General features: G+C 52.1%; 2 protein-coding genes across 9 annotated transcripts in view; both read left to right on the top strand.

The window, feature by feature from the left end:
• The first annotated feature begins 39 nt into the window (after positions 1-39).
• On the top strand, positions 40-6196 carry IRF9 (interferon regulatory factor 9). 2 transcript variants are annotated; one of them, XM_023227453.2, is made up of 9 exons: positions 40-633; positions 1438-1618; positions 2260-2443; positions 2675-2805; positions 3177-3258; positions 3362-3433; positions 3913-4254; positions 5463-5578; positions 5737-6196. In XM_023227453.2, exons 2-9 carry the CDS (start codon positions 1439-1441, stop codon positions 5809-5811), a joined length of 1182 nt encoding a protein of 393 aa, XP_023083221.1. In that variant the 5' UTR covers positions 40-633; position 1438; the 3' UTR covers positions 5812-6196. The 2 variants fall into 2 exon arrangements, with proteins under 2 accessions (XP_023083221.1, XP_031791671.1); XM_031935811.1 differs by lacking the exon at positions 40-633 and having other exon boundaries at positions 1436-1618.
• Positions 6197-11058: 4862 nt separating this feature from the next.
• Positions 11059-15367, top strand: part of REC8 (REC8 meiotic recombination protein) — a 9558-nt gene continuing 5249 nt past the window's right edge. For 4 of the 7 annotated variants that reach the window (XR_003309607.2, XM_026455063.2, XM_023227281.1 and 1 more), the window contains exons 1-5: positions 11059-11935; positions 12037-12172; positions 12276-12344; positions 12462-12761; positions 12854-12974. Coding sequence is in view for 6 of the 7 variants with exons in the window: in XM_026455063.2 (XP_026310848.1) it covers positions 12117-12172; positions 12276-12344; positions 12462-12761; positions 12854-12974 (546 nt within the window). In the remaining variant the exon portion in view is untranslated. Of the gene's footprint in view, positions 12173-12275; positions 12345-12461; positions 12762-12853; positions 12975-15367 lie in introns of all 7 variants that reach the window. The other 3 variants (XM_026455062.1, XM_026455064.2, XM_023227280.1) reach the window with 3 other exon arrangements.

Raw genomic sequence — 15367 nt, 5'->3', positions numbered from 1 at the left:
AAGAGTGGGGTGAACAGAGCTTTGCTGAAAAGGGCCCCCTGCAACCTAGTGCCTGACCCTCCCTGGACTCAGGACCAGGAAGGAGTTGACACCCTGGATGGTCAAGGGAGGCCCTCCCCATCTAGCCACCTGGCCTGGGCTCCCTCCCTCCCTGCCTCCTTTCTTCCTTTCATCGAATTCGACTGGTATTTGAAGTCACCCAGTATGTATCAGGTGGGCACTGTAGGGGAACACAGATGCACAGGTGTACACAGCAATCCAGAGGTCCCAGGCCTGACTCCAGGAAACTGGCCTCCCTGGGGAAGCCGCAGTGTCACCCAGAGAAGGTCAGATACAAGCAAGAGTATCTGAGGGAGGAAGGGGAATGAGCCAGGCTGGAGCTGAGCCGGTAGAGCAGGGCCCACCTGCTGCGACAGTGGCATCCTGATAGTGAGATGCTCAGATGCTGCTGCCCCCTGGTGGCCACCAGTTCCCTGCAACTCTGAGACCACGTGATTTCTGGGAAAAGGCCCTCCCTGGAGGAGAACCGAAACTTAGGGTGGGGACTGTAGAAAGGGGTGGAGAAATCAGCCGCCCAGACAGGACTTAAGCTGAGGTCGTCTGAGCCCTGCAACAGCCTGGACAGCAACTCAGGTAAGATCAGCCAAGGATGGGAGTCAGCCTGGGATCTAGGGCTAGAAAGTCCAGCCAGATTGGGGGTAGGGGGGTCCTAGGGGTCCCTCTGTTAGACTGCAGGATAGACAGAAGACCTCTAAGTCAGGAAGTGGGAGATTCAGCCTGAGAATGAGACTGACAAGGGCCAGCACCCCAGACACTTGTAGGCAAAGGTCAGAAGGACCTACTGCTGGATTGTTCAGGGAAGAAGGCTCATTGCCCCAGCCTCAGTGGACCATTTGTTTCCTTGCCGTCTGGCCCTGCCCACTTGTGCTGCAGCTCCACCCCCACCCCTGCTTCCTGCCCCACCTACTCCTGGGGCTGGCAGAGGGGTGGGGGTCAGAGGCTAGGTTGTGTAGGCTGTGGGGCAGTGGGTGAAGGGCCTGATGCATCTCAGCAGAGCCTGCCTCTGCTGATGCTCAGGAATCTAGACAGGGCCTCTCACCAGGAATGATCACCAAAGGAATTATTTCCTAAACAATACATTTCTGAAAAGTCCTAAAATTAAGACCAATGCCCAAGGTTTCCTTCTAGGTATCACAGCTTAGAATGCTAAAAACAATGTTTGGGTTTTTGTTTTGTTTTTGTTTTTTGTCATTGCTAGTGATGGCAGAAAGGAAACAATTCTGTGTCATAGAGTGTTGAAATGTGTCTAGAGCTAAAAGAAGATGGATAGGATCTCTGGGACCTGTTGCCAGAATCTAGTCTCAATGGCCAGCGTCTCAGGAGATGTTCCCTCCCAAAGTGTCAGTTCTGATGCTTCCTGCTCCTCTTATCCCCCAGGATGGCATCAGGCAGGGCACGCTGTACCCGAAAACTCCGGAACTGGGTGGTGGAGCAAGTGGAGAGCGGGCAGTTCCCCGGAGTGTGCTGGGATGATACAGCTAAGACCATGTTCCGGATTCCCTGGAAGCATGCAGGCAAGCAGGACTTTCGAGAGGACCAGGATGCTGCCTTCTTCAAGGTGAAAGGGCTTGGAAACCACTGTTCCTCTGTGTGAGAGATGGTATATACACTGGTACACTCACCCTCGAGCACTTGCGTCTGCCTGGGTTTCAGACAAGGGAGAGACTGGAGAGGAAAACTAGCTGCATCATTTGCAGAGTCCAGTACAAAATGAAAATGTGGAGGCCTTGTTCAAATATTCTAGGGATTTTGGCCAGGCGCAGTGGCTCACGCCTGTAATGCCAGCACTTTGGGAGGCCGAGGTGGGTGGATCACGAGGTCAAGAGATCAAGACCATCCTGGCCAACATGGTGAAACCCCATCTCTACTAAAAATACAAAAATTACCTGGGCCTGGCGGCGCATGCCTGTAGTCCCAGCTACTCAGGAGGCTGAGGCAGGACAATTGCTTGAACCAGGGAGGCAGAGGTTGTAGTGAGCCAAGATCATACCACTGCACTCCAGCCTGGCGACAGAGTGAGACTCTGTCTCAAAAAAAAAAAAAAAAAAAATTCTGGGGATTTCAAGATGGCAACGCAGAGCACAGACCCTGCATGATCCCTTCTGAGCTTAGAGCTGTACGCCCATAAAGCCAGTCCTGTTGGAGGGGCAGCTGGAGCCTGTAACACACTGCCTCTTTTTCCCTTGCTTTCTTTCCTAGGCCTGGGCAATATTTAAGGGAAAGTATAAGGAAGGGGACACAGAAGGCCCCGCTGTCTGGAAGACTCGCCTGCGCTGTGCACTCAACAAGAGTTCTGAATTTGAGGAGGTTCCTAAGAGGGGCCGCATGGATGTTGCTGAGCCCTACAAGGTGTATCGGCTGCTGCCACCAGGAACCTTCTCTGGTGAGTTTCCCTTTGCCCAACCACTCCTAGACTCAGCAGACTGGGGAGGAAGGATAGATGTGCAGGCTTCCCCCAGGCTTCTCATAGCTCTGCCTTGTCCATGCCCTTGAGGGGCTGCTACCCAGGTTTCCCTTCCTAGGCCTGCCCATTCTTCACTGCCTCAGACCTCTCTCTTACCCTCTGTCCCTGCTCAAGACCCTGACCTTTCTGTCTCCCTCAACAATTCCACAGGCCAGCCAGGGACTCAGAAATCACCATCAAAGCGACAGCACAATTCTGTGTCCTCTGAGAGGAAGGAGGAAGCGGGTGCCATACAGAACTGCACACTCAGTCCTTCTGTGCTCCAGGACTCCCTCAATAATGTAAGAGATGGAAAGGGAACTGGGTGGGCCTGAGGGCAAGACAGTAACTAGAGGGAGAGGTGGGCCAATGAAAGACACTGTGTCTTGGGAGGCCGAGGCGGGCAGATCACCTGAGGTCAGGAGTTCGAAACCAGCCTTGACCGACATGGTGAAACCCCGTCTCTACTAAAAATACAAAAATTAGCTGGGTGTTGTGGCATCTGCCTGTAATCCCAGCTACTCAGGAGGCCGAGGCAGGAGAATCGCTTGAACCCAGGAGGCAGAGGTTGCAGTGAGCCGAGATTGCCCCATTGCACTCAAGCCTGGGCAACAAGAGCAAAACTCTGTCTCAAAAAAAGAAAAAAAAAAAAAAAAAGACACTGTGTCTGCAGGAGGAGGAGGGGGCCAGTGGGGGAGCAGTCCATTCAGACATCGGGAGCAGCAGCAGCAGCAGCAGCCCTGAGCCACAGGAAGGTACCACCTGTCCTGCCTCTTGTGTCGTCCCCCATGCCACATCCTCTGGCCCGAGACTCCCCAGTCCCACTCTGAATGACCAGTGCCTTTGCTTCCCTTCCAGGTACAGACACAACTGAGGCCCCCTTTCAAGGGGATCAGAGGTCCCTGGAGTTTCTGCTTCCTCCAGAGTCAGGTACATGGCATTTCTGACTTTCTCCTGTGCCCTGTGCCCCAAGGTCTTCCACCTTTGACTGTGCATGCATTATCTAGTCAGTCAGGGCTTACAGCAAACTGTGCCCATATTACCAAAACCCAAGGCACTGGTTTCTAGGTGGCGAGAATTTCACATGCCTGGCCAGACTCCAAAAAGCTTGCTTCCCAAAAATGTCACCCTGTACACTCTCATGGAAATCTACATTGAGACATTGATTTCACTGGGCCAAACAGAGGCCCAATCTCAAGGGACCTTCTAGTAAACTACAAGCCCCTGGTCATTAAACCCTGAGGCCTCATGGTCAATCACATACTAGCTACTTGCCTGAGTGACAGGAAAACCTGAGAGGAAGTCCCCTGGCTGGTGCAGGGAGGGAAGGTGGAACTATTCCCCTGGGGAGGTGCTGCTGCCAGCCTGCATGCTCCTCCAGCACCAGGTAGGGCTGTTCTATTCCCCAGACTACTCACTGCTGCTCACCTTCATCTACAACGGACGTGTGGTGGGCGAGGCCCAGGTGCAAAGCCTGGATTGCCGCCTTGTGGCTGAGCCCTCAGGCTCTGAGAGCAGCATGGAGCAGGTGCTGTTCCCCAAGCCTGGCCCACTGGAGCCCACGCAGCGCCTGCTGAGCCAGCTTGAGAGGGGTATCCTGGTGGCCAGCAACCCCCGAGGCCTCTTCGTGCAGCGCCTTTGCCCCATTCCCATCTCCTGGAATGCACCCCAGGCTCCCCCTGGGCCAGGCCCGCATCTGCTGCCCAGCAACGAGTGCGTGGAGCTCTTCAGAACCGCCTACTTCTGCAGAGGTGAGGCTGCTCTCTCTGGGCACCTGAGCTCCCACCCCCTACCTCTTAGTACCCCCTGGGCCCAACTTGGTGGGTCCTGCCACCTCCCTATCTGCCAGCAGATCCTCCATGTAGCCTATGCATGGCACTTCTGCACTTGTGTGGTGCACATCCTGTGTGGCCATATGCCCAGCCTGGCAGCTACCTGGCAGCTCTCCTCCAGCCAAGACAATGGAAGAGGTGGTTCAGGTAGAGCCCAGCACAAGAGTGTCGTATCTTGAAGAATACCATCACAGTGAAGCATGCAGTCACTATGTGAAGGTGCACAGAAGAATTGGCACAGAGATTTTGAGCTTCGTGGCCTTCTCCTATATACACAGATTTGGGAGAGCTGGCACACATCACACACTCTAGCCCTGGCTGCACTGTCTCTACTACAGTCCAGGCATGCCTTAGGGTTGCACTTCTCTCCCATCCAATTCCAGCTCCTACTCAATTCTAAACCTGACCTTAAGAGTGGGACCAGGGGCCGGGCGCGGTGGCTCAAGCCTGTAATCCCAGCACTTTGGGAGGCCGAGACGGGCGGATCACGAGGTCAGGAGATCGAGACCATCCTGGCTAACACACGGTGAAACCCCGTCTCTACTAAAAAAAATACAAAAAACTAGCCGGGCAAGGTGGCGGGCGCCTGTAGTCCCAGCTACTGGGGAGGCTGAGGCATGAGAATGGCGTGAACCCGGGAGGCGGAGCTTGCAGTGAGCTGAGATCCGGCCACTGCACTCCAGCCTGGGCGACAGAGCGAGACTCTACCTCAACAAAAAAAAAAAAAAAAAAAGAGTGGGACCAGGTGTACACGGGGTGCAGAGTGTGGGTGTTCCCAGCGCCATGGGTACCCTAGCACTGGAAGGGTGTGAGCAAGCAGCGAAGTTCTGGGCACATCTGTGTTAGCAGCCAGGGCTGCTGCCCGGGAAGACTCTAAACTCTCCCAGCAGAGAGCTTTTTCAGTTGTGCAGTGAACTACTTCTAAGCACTTATTTAAGGCAGGGGCACCCTTTCCCTATTTGCACATGGGTGAGTAGCATTTAGTTTCAAGTACTTCTGACCTTGCAGCTCCTGCTGTGGCAGGACCCCCTCCTACCTCTCTCCATCATGGGTTTCTCACTATTGCCTCCCTGCCTGTGGCCCTCTCTTCTTTTTGTTCTTCCAATTCTTGACCCTTTCTCTTTCAGACTTGGCCAAGTACTTCCAGGGCCTAGGCCCCCCACCAAAGTTCCAGGTAACACTGAATTTCTGGGAAGAGAGCCGTGGCCCCAGCCATACTCCACAGAATCTTATCACAGTGAAGGTGAGCTCAGAGCAGGGACAGAGTACCCATCTAATGAGAGCGGGGCAGTGGTACTCCAGGAGGCAAAGGGGGTTTCCTAGTGGGGAAGGAGCTCATGGGGGTTGTGTCTGTCCCTGATGCACTCACTGAGACACTCTTCTCCATCTCTTCCAATACAGATGGAGCAGGCCTTTGCCCGATACTTGCTGGAGGAGACTCCAGAGCAGCAGGCAGCCATTCTGTCCCTGGTGTAGAGCATGGGGTACCCATCTTCCACCTCACCTCTTTGTTCTTCCTGTCTCCTTTGAAATAGACTCATTCTTCACACGATTGACCTGTCCTCTTTGTGATAATTCTCAATAGTTGTCTGTGATAATTGTATCCTGAAAATCCTCGCACACACTGGCTGGTGGAGCACTCAAGGCTAATTTTTTATCCTTTTTTTTTTTTTTTTTTTTTTAATTTTGACATATACACCCTCTTTCATCTGTAAGGGACTGGGAAATTCCAAATGGTGTGAACCCAGGGGGCATCTCCCTCTCCTTCTTCCCTGACTTCCCAACTCTAAAGACAAGCACTTTATATTTTCCTCTTAGATATTCACTAAGGATTTAAAATAAAATTTTATTGAAAGAGGAATCAGTATCTGATTTTCTGGGAGAAGAAGGTAGCAGTGGTCACAGATAGAGATGTAAACTTAAGAGTGGGGCATTGGGGTTCTCTTCCTGCTGACATCTCCAGCCTCTTTCCTCTCCTCTGCCCACAGGTTCTGGCTAATATGCTATCTGGGCCCTGTGGGTCCTGGGCCTGGCACTCTACAGAGGTACCCTCTGGGCAGACAAGATTAGGGAGTGGGTTGGGATAGGCCATCGAAAGGGGCACCAAGCCTTCAGCCAGGCACTATAGCCACCAACTTCACATAGTAAAGTCTGGGCTTCATAGTTCTTGCTAGAAGGCCTCAACATCGGGCCTGAGGTTAGACTGGAGGTCTAAGTGAAGAGGAGACACTTGAAGGTGACCTCAAACTATGGTCTAGAGGCCCTGAGGCCTGAGAACAGGAGTCAGAGAGAAGAGTTGCTAAACCTGTACCTGTTGTTACTGGCACCTCTTCCTCCAGCACAAATTTCACTGTCACCCCAGCAGGGTACTCCCAAACTGGATTCCTTGCTCTATCTAAGCCCCATAAAAGACACTCTGGCTGGCTGGGTGCGGTGGCTTACGCCTATAATCCCAGCACTTTGGGAGGCCAAGGTGGGTGGATCACTTGAGATCAGGAGTTCGAGACCAGCCTGGCCAACATGGTGAAACCCCATCTTCTAAAAATACAAAAATTAGCCAGGCATGGTGGCGGGCACCTGTAATCTCAGCTACTTGGGAGGCTGAGGCAGGAGAATCGCTTGAACCCGGGAGGCAGAGGTTGCAGTGAGCCAAGATTGTGCTATTGTACTCCAGCCTTGGCAATGAGCAAGACTGTGTCTCAAGAAAAAAACAATTAAAAAAAGGCACTCTGGCCTAGACTGCCATGTCACAAACATGCTGTTCATGAGACTTGAGGGCTCCAAATTGGCTGAGACTCCTTTCCCTTTCCCCCCTGTTCATTTTACTACCAAACTGGAAGTTTTTCCTTTACCACAAGGCCACTTGTCACCTACTTTTTTATACACTCACTTCCAGCAAACTAGTTCCAACCCAGGCCACAGCCTTCAGCTTCCTTCTTCCTGCATATGACACCAGCTTAGCTTTCCAGACTTCCTCCTGTCATTTCACTCTTCAGCCCTCAATGGCTCATACACATGATCAAATCTGGATGCCTAAGTCCTCCTAGGACCTTCTTGCTGCCTCATTTGGCAAGCTTCAGTGCTGCCTTTGAGCCTCCCTGCCTCCATGGACCTCCCTTCTTCCCTTCAGTCTTGTCCATCATCCCCCTGGGAAGCCAAGTGCCTAGACAGGCTCTGCACTAGCAGTGAAGAAATGAGGTACTGAGTGCAGAGTTGTACAATCCCTGTTGTGCCCTCAATGTGATGCAATGTGATAAAATCCCTCCTGGACCTTTTTTGTACAAGGTCTAAATTATCTCCTTGACTTCCATTTTATTTTAATTCTTTTAATTTAAAAAAAATTGGCCATTGAGGCTCACGCCTGTAATCCCAGTAATTTGAGAGGCCGAGGTGGGTGGATCACCTGAGGTCAGGAGTTTGAGACCAGGATGGCCAACATGGTGAAACCCTGTCTCTACTAAAAATACAAAAAATTAACCAGGCGTGGTGGTGGACACCTGTAATCCCAGCTACTTGGGAACCTGAGGCAGGAGAATCACTTAAACCCAGGAGGTGGAGGTTGCAGTGAGCTGAGATCGCACCACTGCACTTGAGCCTGGGCAACAAGAGCAAAACTCCGTCTCAAAGAAAAAAAAAACTCTTTTTCAGCTGGGCACGGTGGTTTACGCCTGTAATCCTGGCACTTTGGGAGATCGAAATGAGAAGACTGCCTTAGCCCGGGAGTTTGAGACTAGCCTGGGTGACATAGTGAAACCTACCTCTACAAAAAAATTCTTTTTTTCTTTTTTTTTTTTTGAGACAGAGTCTCACTCTGTCGCCCGGGCTGGAGTACAGTAGTGCAATCTTGGCTCACTGCAACCTCCACCTCCTGGGCTCAAGTGATCCTCCTGCCTCAGCCTCCCGAGTATCTGGGATTACAGGTGCATGCCATGATGCCAGGCTAATTTTTGTATGTTTAGTGGCAGAGTTTCACCATGTTGGCCAGGCTCGTCTTGAACTCCTGACTTCAGGTGATCTGCCCACCTCAGCTTCCCAAAGTGTTGGGATTACAGGTGTGAGCCACTGTGCCTGGCTCCCCAAAATTCTTAAAAATTAGTCAGGTGAGGCCAAGCACGGTGGCTCAGACCTGTAATCATTGCACTTTGGAAGGCCGAGTTGGGTGGATCACTTGGGGTCAGAAGTTCGAGACCAGCCTGACCAACATGGTGAAACCCTGTCTCTACTAAAAATATTTTAAAAATTAGCTGTGCATGGTGGCACATGCCTGTAATCCCAGCTACTTGGGAGGCTGAGGTAGGAGAATCGCTTGAACCCAGGAGGCAGAGGTTGCAGCGAGCCAAGATCGTGCCATTGCATTCCAAGCCTGGGCAACAAGAACAAAACTCCATCTCAAAAAAAAAAAAAAAAAGAAAAAAAAAAAAAAAAAAAAGCTAGGTGTGGTGGTGTGCGCCTATACTCCCAGTCACTCAACCTCCCAAACTGCTGGGATTACAGGTGTGAGCTACCATACCTGGCCTTCTTCCATTTTCTGTCATACCCCACATCCAATTCATCAGCAAATCCTGTTGCTATTCCTTACTATGTATCCAGGGTCTGACCACTTCTCTCTGTTTCCATCAGCAACACTTTGGAACAAACTACCACCATCTCTCATATCTTCTCCTCTGCTTTCTTCACATCTGTTTCCACTCGTGTCTACCTTAAGCTATTCTCAACACAGTAGAGATCCTTTTCACACATAATTCTGATCATGTCACTCTTCTGCTCAGAACCTTCCATTGGGTCCCAAATCACCCAGGGTAAAAGCCCAAATCCCCATAATGACCTCTGAGGTCCTGTGATGTGACCCTGCCCCCCTCTTTCTCTCACCCCTTGCCATTCTTCCCCTGTCGCTTTGCTTCAGGCTCCTTGAACCCACCAAACACATTTCTACCTCAGGATCTTTGCGGTTGCCGGTTCTTTTGTCTAAATTACTCTTCCTTCAAGTAAGCATATGACTTACCCACTTTCTTCAAATTGTATCTCTTAAGAGAGGGGGCATGGCTTCCCTGAAATACCCTCCCTAAATAGCAGTCATCATTATTCTATCCTCCTATGCTGCCTCATTTTCTTCATAGCACTTATGGCCACCTTGTGTATTTCTTTTTTTCTTTCTTTCTTTTTTTTTTTAAGACAATCACCCATGCTGGAGCACAGTAGTGCGATCATGGCTCACTGCAGCCTCGACCTTTGGCTCAATCGATCCTCCTATCTCAGCCTTCTAAGTAGCTGTGAGTATAGGCATGTAATTTGAGAGGCTGAGGTGGGTGTCACCTGAGGTCAGGAGTTTGAGACCAGCCTGGCCAACATGGTGAAACTCCGTCTCTACTAAAAATGCAAAAAAATTAGCTGGGCGTAGTGGCACACGCCTGTAGTCCCAGCTACCCAGGAGGCTTAGTTAGGAGAATTGCTTGAACCCAGGAGGCAGAGATTGCAGTGAGCCGAGATGGTCCATTGTACTCCAGCCTGGGCGACAAGAGCAAAACTCCATCTCAGAAAAAAAAAAAAAAAAGCTCCCAAATTGAAGGGAACTGTAAGAAGATAAGGTCAGCTCAGCTGCAGTAAGAGATAAGTCTTAGGAAGAAGTATGCCCTGGAGTCAAGGCAGAGAAGGGCATTCTAGGCCAAAGAAATGGCTGTGCAAAGGTAGGAGGCATAGGGACAAGGGTTATTAGTTATTACAACCATACCTCTTAAATTTACACAAATAATTGTTTAAGAATATGGCTTTTCCAGGCTGGGAAGTATGTGCTGCATCCAACAAAGCTAAAGTCTATTTCAGCCGGGAGAACACTGGCAGCTGGGAAAGGACCACGTGGTGTGCCCATAACCTAAGTTGTTCAGATTTAGGAAGTGACCCCAGTAAGTCCTTTTGGAGTTTCGTGTAAGATTGACTTCTTCAGCTGGGGGCGGTGGCTCACACCTGCAATCCCAACACTTTGGGAGGCCAAGGCGGGCGGATCACCTGAGGTCAGGAGTTCGAGACCAGCCTGACCAATATGGTGAAACCCCTGTCTCTACTAAAAAATACAAAATCTGGCTGGGTGTGGTGGTGGGTGCCTGTAATCCCAGCTACTCGGGAGGCTGAGGCAGGAGAATCCCTTGCACTGGGGAGGTGGAGGTTGCAGTGAGCTGAGACCGCACCATTGCACTCCAGCCTGGGTGACAGAGTGAAACTCCATCTCAAAAAGAAAAGAAACAGCCTGACCAACATAGTGAAACCCCGTTTCTTCTAAAAATACAAAAATTAACTGGGTGTGGTGGAGGGCGCCTGTAATCCCAGCTACTCGGGAGGCTGAGACAGGAGAATCACTTGAACCTGAGGGGATAGGGGGGCGGAGGATGCAGTGTGCTGAGATTGCAGAGACAGTGCCACTGCACTCCAGCCTAGGCAACAGTGAGAGACTCCATCTCAAAACAAAACAAAACGAAACAAAAACGATTGACTTCTTCCTCATTGACCTGTGGGGGCTCCAAGACTATCATCTCACATATTTTTTTTTTTTTTTTTTTTTGAGATGGAGTCTTGCTCTCTTGTCCAGGCTGGAGTGCAGTGGCACAATCTCGGCTCACTACAACCTCTGCCTCCCAGGTTCAAGCATTCTCCTGCCTCAGCCTCCTGAGTAGCTGGGATTACAGGATTGTGCCACCACGAGCAGCTAATTTTGTATTTTTAGTAGAGACGGGGTTTCACCATGTGGATCAGGCTGGTCTCGAACTCCTGACCTCATGATCCGCCCTCCTGGGCCTCCCAAAGTGCTAGGATTACAGGAGTGAGCCACAGCTCCCGGCCTCATCTCACATCTTTCTACCTCTGCAGCACACGACACGCCCTAGTTGGAAACAAAGTCGGAGTTTGTGGACTGGGGGAAGGGCGGGGTCTAACCTCAGGTCAGGCGCGTTGCAAGGTACATCTTGGCACCCGGAAGAGGCCCAGCACAGTTGCCCCCGACGTGACCCGACCTCCCCTACCAACTGAGGCGCCCTTGTTGCCAGGCTAGAGGCGAGCGGGGGTATGAGTTCATTGGTCAAGGAAGGAGCGCCTGTTACTAGAGGCAAGAACCAGAGCCCATTGGTCGGAACACCTCACAATGGACCCCAGCGGCACGCAGGGTCCTTATGATTGGTTTGCTGGCTGCCTCGGGAAGACCCTGTTGCCTCGAGCCTAGGCTACTTGGCGCTCCCGACCCGACCCACGTTCCCCATTGGCTGTCCTGGCAAAAGCCGCCATCTAATGAGGAGCGAGGTGCTGGGCTCCGGAGCGCGCGCTTCCCGCGGTGCCATCTAGTCCTGCGGGAGGCAGCCCGGGCCCGCAGCCCAAGCCAGTGAAAGTCCCAGGGGCCTGACATCGCTCCCAGCGCTCGAGGACGGAGGCCTGCTGTGGAGGACACCGTGCTCCCTCGGGACCCGTTTTGGATTCCGGCCCGGGCGTCCCCTTGGAGCTCTGCATCTCCAATCTGGAACCCAAGCCAGAAGGCTCAAGTTCGACGCATCGCGTGGCGAGCGGATCCACTGAGGGTCCACAGAGAGGGGCGCCTATCTCCTGCGTCTCAGTTATCCCGGTAATCGTGTATACACCAATTGTTCATTGCCTCATTAACTTGGTTTTCTGGGTACACCCACCTTGCCACCAGAGAAGTCCAAATCCTGACTTCTCTCCAAGGTGTTGGGAATTCTGTGCCCTAAAGAATTCCGACTCAGATCGGGATCTGGTGGAATTGAGGGTGAAAGGCCAGAGGGACGATGTTCTACTATCCCAACGTGCTTCAGCGCCACACCGGCTGCTTTGCCACCATCTGGTAAGGGTGGGGCCCGTGGGCGCGCGATGGGGGATGCTGCCGGGATCCCAGCCTGACAGCTCCCCCTTTGTCCCCATTTTCCCACCTTCCCCACCCACTTCAGGCTGGCGGCGACGCGCGGCAGCCGGTTGGTGAAGCGCGAATACCTGAGGGTGAATGTGGTGAAGACCTGGTAAGGCCCAGAAAAGGGAAGGAGGGCCTGGGGCGGGGGGTGAGTTAGGGGATGGGGTGGGCAACGCTGTGGGCCCAGTCCTGGGCGCAGCGGTAATCAGGGCCCATTGTTCCCCAGCGAGGAAATACTCAATTACGTGCTGGTACGAGTGCAACCCCCGCAGCCCGGCCTTCCGCGGCCCCGGTTCTCCCTCTATCTCTCAGCCCAACTTCAGATCGGTGTGATCCGCGTCTATTCTCAACAATGCCAGTACCTCGTGGGTAAGGCTGGGAACCCTCAGAGGTGGGGCGGGCTGAGCAGCTGTCTGCTAAGCTGGCTGTCTACCTCGCCCTCCCTGCCCACAGAGGACATCCAGCACATCTTGGAGCGCCTCCACCGTGCCCAGCTGCAGATCCGAATAGATATGGAGACTGAGCTGTGAGTGTTCCCTGGGCCTTTGATGGAACACCTGCTAATTTGGCCTCAGCCTAGCTCAGCCTCAGTCCCTGACGGCTTACATTCTCTCCCAGACCCAGCCTACTGCTTCCTAACCACCTGGCCATGATGGAGACCCTAGAAGATGCTCCAGATCCCTTTTTTGGGATGATGTCTGTGGATCCCAGACTTCCTAGTCCTTTCGATATCCCTCAGGTAGGGCTTATTCCCCCAGACTCGTGAATTGACAATGCAGAAGGGGAGTGCTGTCCCTGTGTCACTCTGATATTGGGGTTGGGAAAGGAAGCTTGCCACAGCTCTCTCCCACAGGAGGTGGTAACAGGGGGACTGCCAAGGTGGATCCATCCAGGCAGAGCCCCCTGTACTTATCTACTCGGGGCCAATCTGATCAGATGGTTTCCCCACTGGAGGCAGCTCTTGTCCCCAGTTGTCTCCACACTGTTTTCACTGCCGAGGCCCTAATCCAGGCTCTCATCTCTCTGTACTGGGCTTTCTTTTTTTTTTTGAGACAGAGTCTGGCTCTGTCGCCCAGGCTGGAGTGCAGTGGCCGGATCTCAGCTCACTGCAAGCTCCGCCTCTGGGATTTACACCATTCTCCTGCCTCAGCCTCCCGAGTAGCTGGGACTACAGGCGCCCGCCACCTCGCCCGGCTAGTTTTTTGTATTTTTTAGTAGAGACGGGGTTTCACCATGTTAGCCAAGATGGTCTCGATCTCCTGACCTCGTGATCCGCCCGTCTCAGCCTCCCAAAGTGCTGGGATTACAGGCTTGAGCCACCGAGCCCGGCCTGTACTGGGCTTTCTTACCCCTGTCCTCCTCCATCTATTCCCAATACTCCAACAGCTTAATGTCACCTCCTTCCTTAGTTCCCCATTTGAACAGTGGCTCCTGCTGCAAACAGATTACTAGCATTTGGGGCTCTCTATGCTCCAGTTTATTTTTTTATTTTATTACTATTATTATTATTATTTTTGAGACAGGATCTTGCTCTGTGGCCTAGGCTGGAGTGCAGTGGCACGATCTCAGCTTACTGCAACCTCTGCCTCCCTGGTTCAAGTGATTTTCCTGCCTCAGCCTCCCAAGTAGCTGGGACTACAGGCATTCACCACCATGCCCAACTGATTTTGTAATTTTAGTAGAGACAGGGTTTCACCATGCTGGCCAGGCTGGTTTCGAACCCCTGACCTCATGATCCACCCGCCTCATCCTCCTGAAGTGCTGGGATTACAGACATGAGCCACAGCGCCTGGCCCATTTTTTTTTAGTTTTAGTAGATATGGGGTTTCGCCATATTGGCCAGGCTGGTCTCGAACTCCTGACCTCAGGTGATCCACCCACCTTGGCTTTCCAAAGTGCTAGGATTACAGGTGTGAGCCACTGCGCCTGGCCTATTATTACTATTTTTTAAGATGGAGTCTCTGTCACCCAGGCTGGAGTGCAGTGGTGTGATCTTGGCTCACTTCAACCTCCACTTCCTCTGGTCAAGCAATTCTCCTGCCTCAGCCTCCCAAGTAGCTGGGATTATAAGTGCCTGCCACCATGCCCAGCTAATTTTTGTATCTTTAGTAGAGACGGGGTTTCACCATGTTGGTCAGGCTGGTCTTGAACTCCTGACCTCAGGCGATCCACCCGCCTCGGCCTCCCAAAGTGCTGTGATTACAGGCGTGAACCACCATGCCCGGCACATACCCCGGTTTAGAACTAGTCATCCCCAGACTTCTCTCTCAGTCCTCTGGGCATCTGTGGCTCCTAAACACTAGTTTGGCCCTTATGCCTCAATGATACCACATTCATGTCTTTGCTTGTGCTGTTTCCCTACCCCATAATGGTCACCCCTCATCCTCTACAAGTCGAGTTCTACATATTCTTACAGACCTGGCTTAAATGCTGCCCTTCTCTATGAAATATTTATCCCAGTCTTAGCTGGAACCAAATGCGGTTTGGGAACTCAGCACTTTGCTAGGGCCTTGTTTTACCCTTTGCCTTGACTCTTGTGGGGTTACATACAACCTTGTCTCCCCACTAGACTTCCTTAAGATCAAGAATCTTTTCTGTTCACCTCTGTCAGCTGCAACAGTTGACGATGCACTGCTTCTTGCACAATTTTTTTTTTTTTTTTAAGACAGAGTTTTGCTCTTTCTCCCAGGTTGGAGTGCAGTGGAGCAATCTCAGCTCACTGCAACCTCCACTTCCTGAGTTCAAGCAATTCTCCTGTCTCCACCTTTCAAGTAGCTGGAATTACAGGCACTACCACCACGCCCAGCTAATTTTTGTATTTTTAGTAGAAACGGGGTTTCATGGCCGGGCGCGCTGGCTCAAGCCTGTAATCCCAGCACTTTGGGAGGCCGAGATGGGCGGATCACGAGGTCAAGAGATCGAGACTATCCTGGCTAACGTGGTGAAACCCCGTCTCTACTAAAATACAAAAAAAAAAAAAAACTAGCCAGGCGAGGTGGCGGGCGCCTGTAGTCCCAGCTACTCGGGAGGCTGAGGCAGGAGAATGGCGTGAACCTGGGAGGCGGAGCTTGCAGTGAGCGGAGATCGCCCCACTGCACTCCAGCCTGGGCGACAGAGGGAGACTCCATCTCA

The sequence above is a fragment of the Piliocolobus tephrosceles genome, chromosome 6 (genome assembly GCF_002776525.5).
Source record: "Piliocolobus tephrosceles isolate RC106 chromosome 6, ASM277652v3, whole genome shotgun sequence".
NCBI lineage: Eukaryota > Metazoa > Chordata > Mammalia > Primates > Cercopithecidae > Piliocolobus > Piliocolobus tephrosceles.
This window is presented reverse-complemented; position numbering and strand designations above follow the sequence as displayed.

Bases quoted from the DNA above. Each gene is read 5' to 3' on its own strand.
- IRF9 (XM_023227453.2), top strand. From the start codon at position 1,439: ATGGCATCAGGCAGGGCACGCTGTACCCGAAAACTCCGGAACTGGGTG. The intron at 2,806-3,176 runs GTAAGAGATGGA...CTGTGTCTGCAG, and splicing joins TCCAGGACTCCCTCAATAAT to GAGGAGGAGGGGGCCAGTGG. The intron at 3,259-3,361 runs GTACCACCTGTC...CTTCCCTTCCAG, and splicing joins CAGCCCTGAGCCACAGGAAG to GTACAGACACAACTGAGGCC.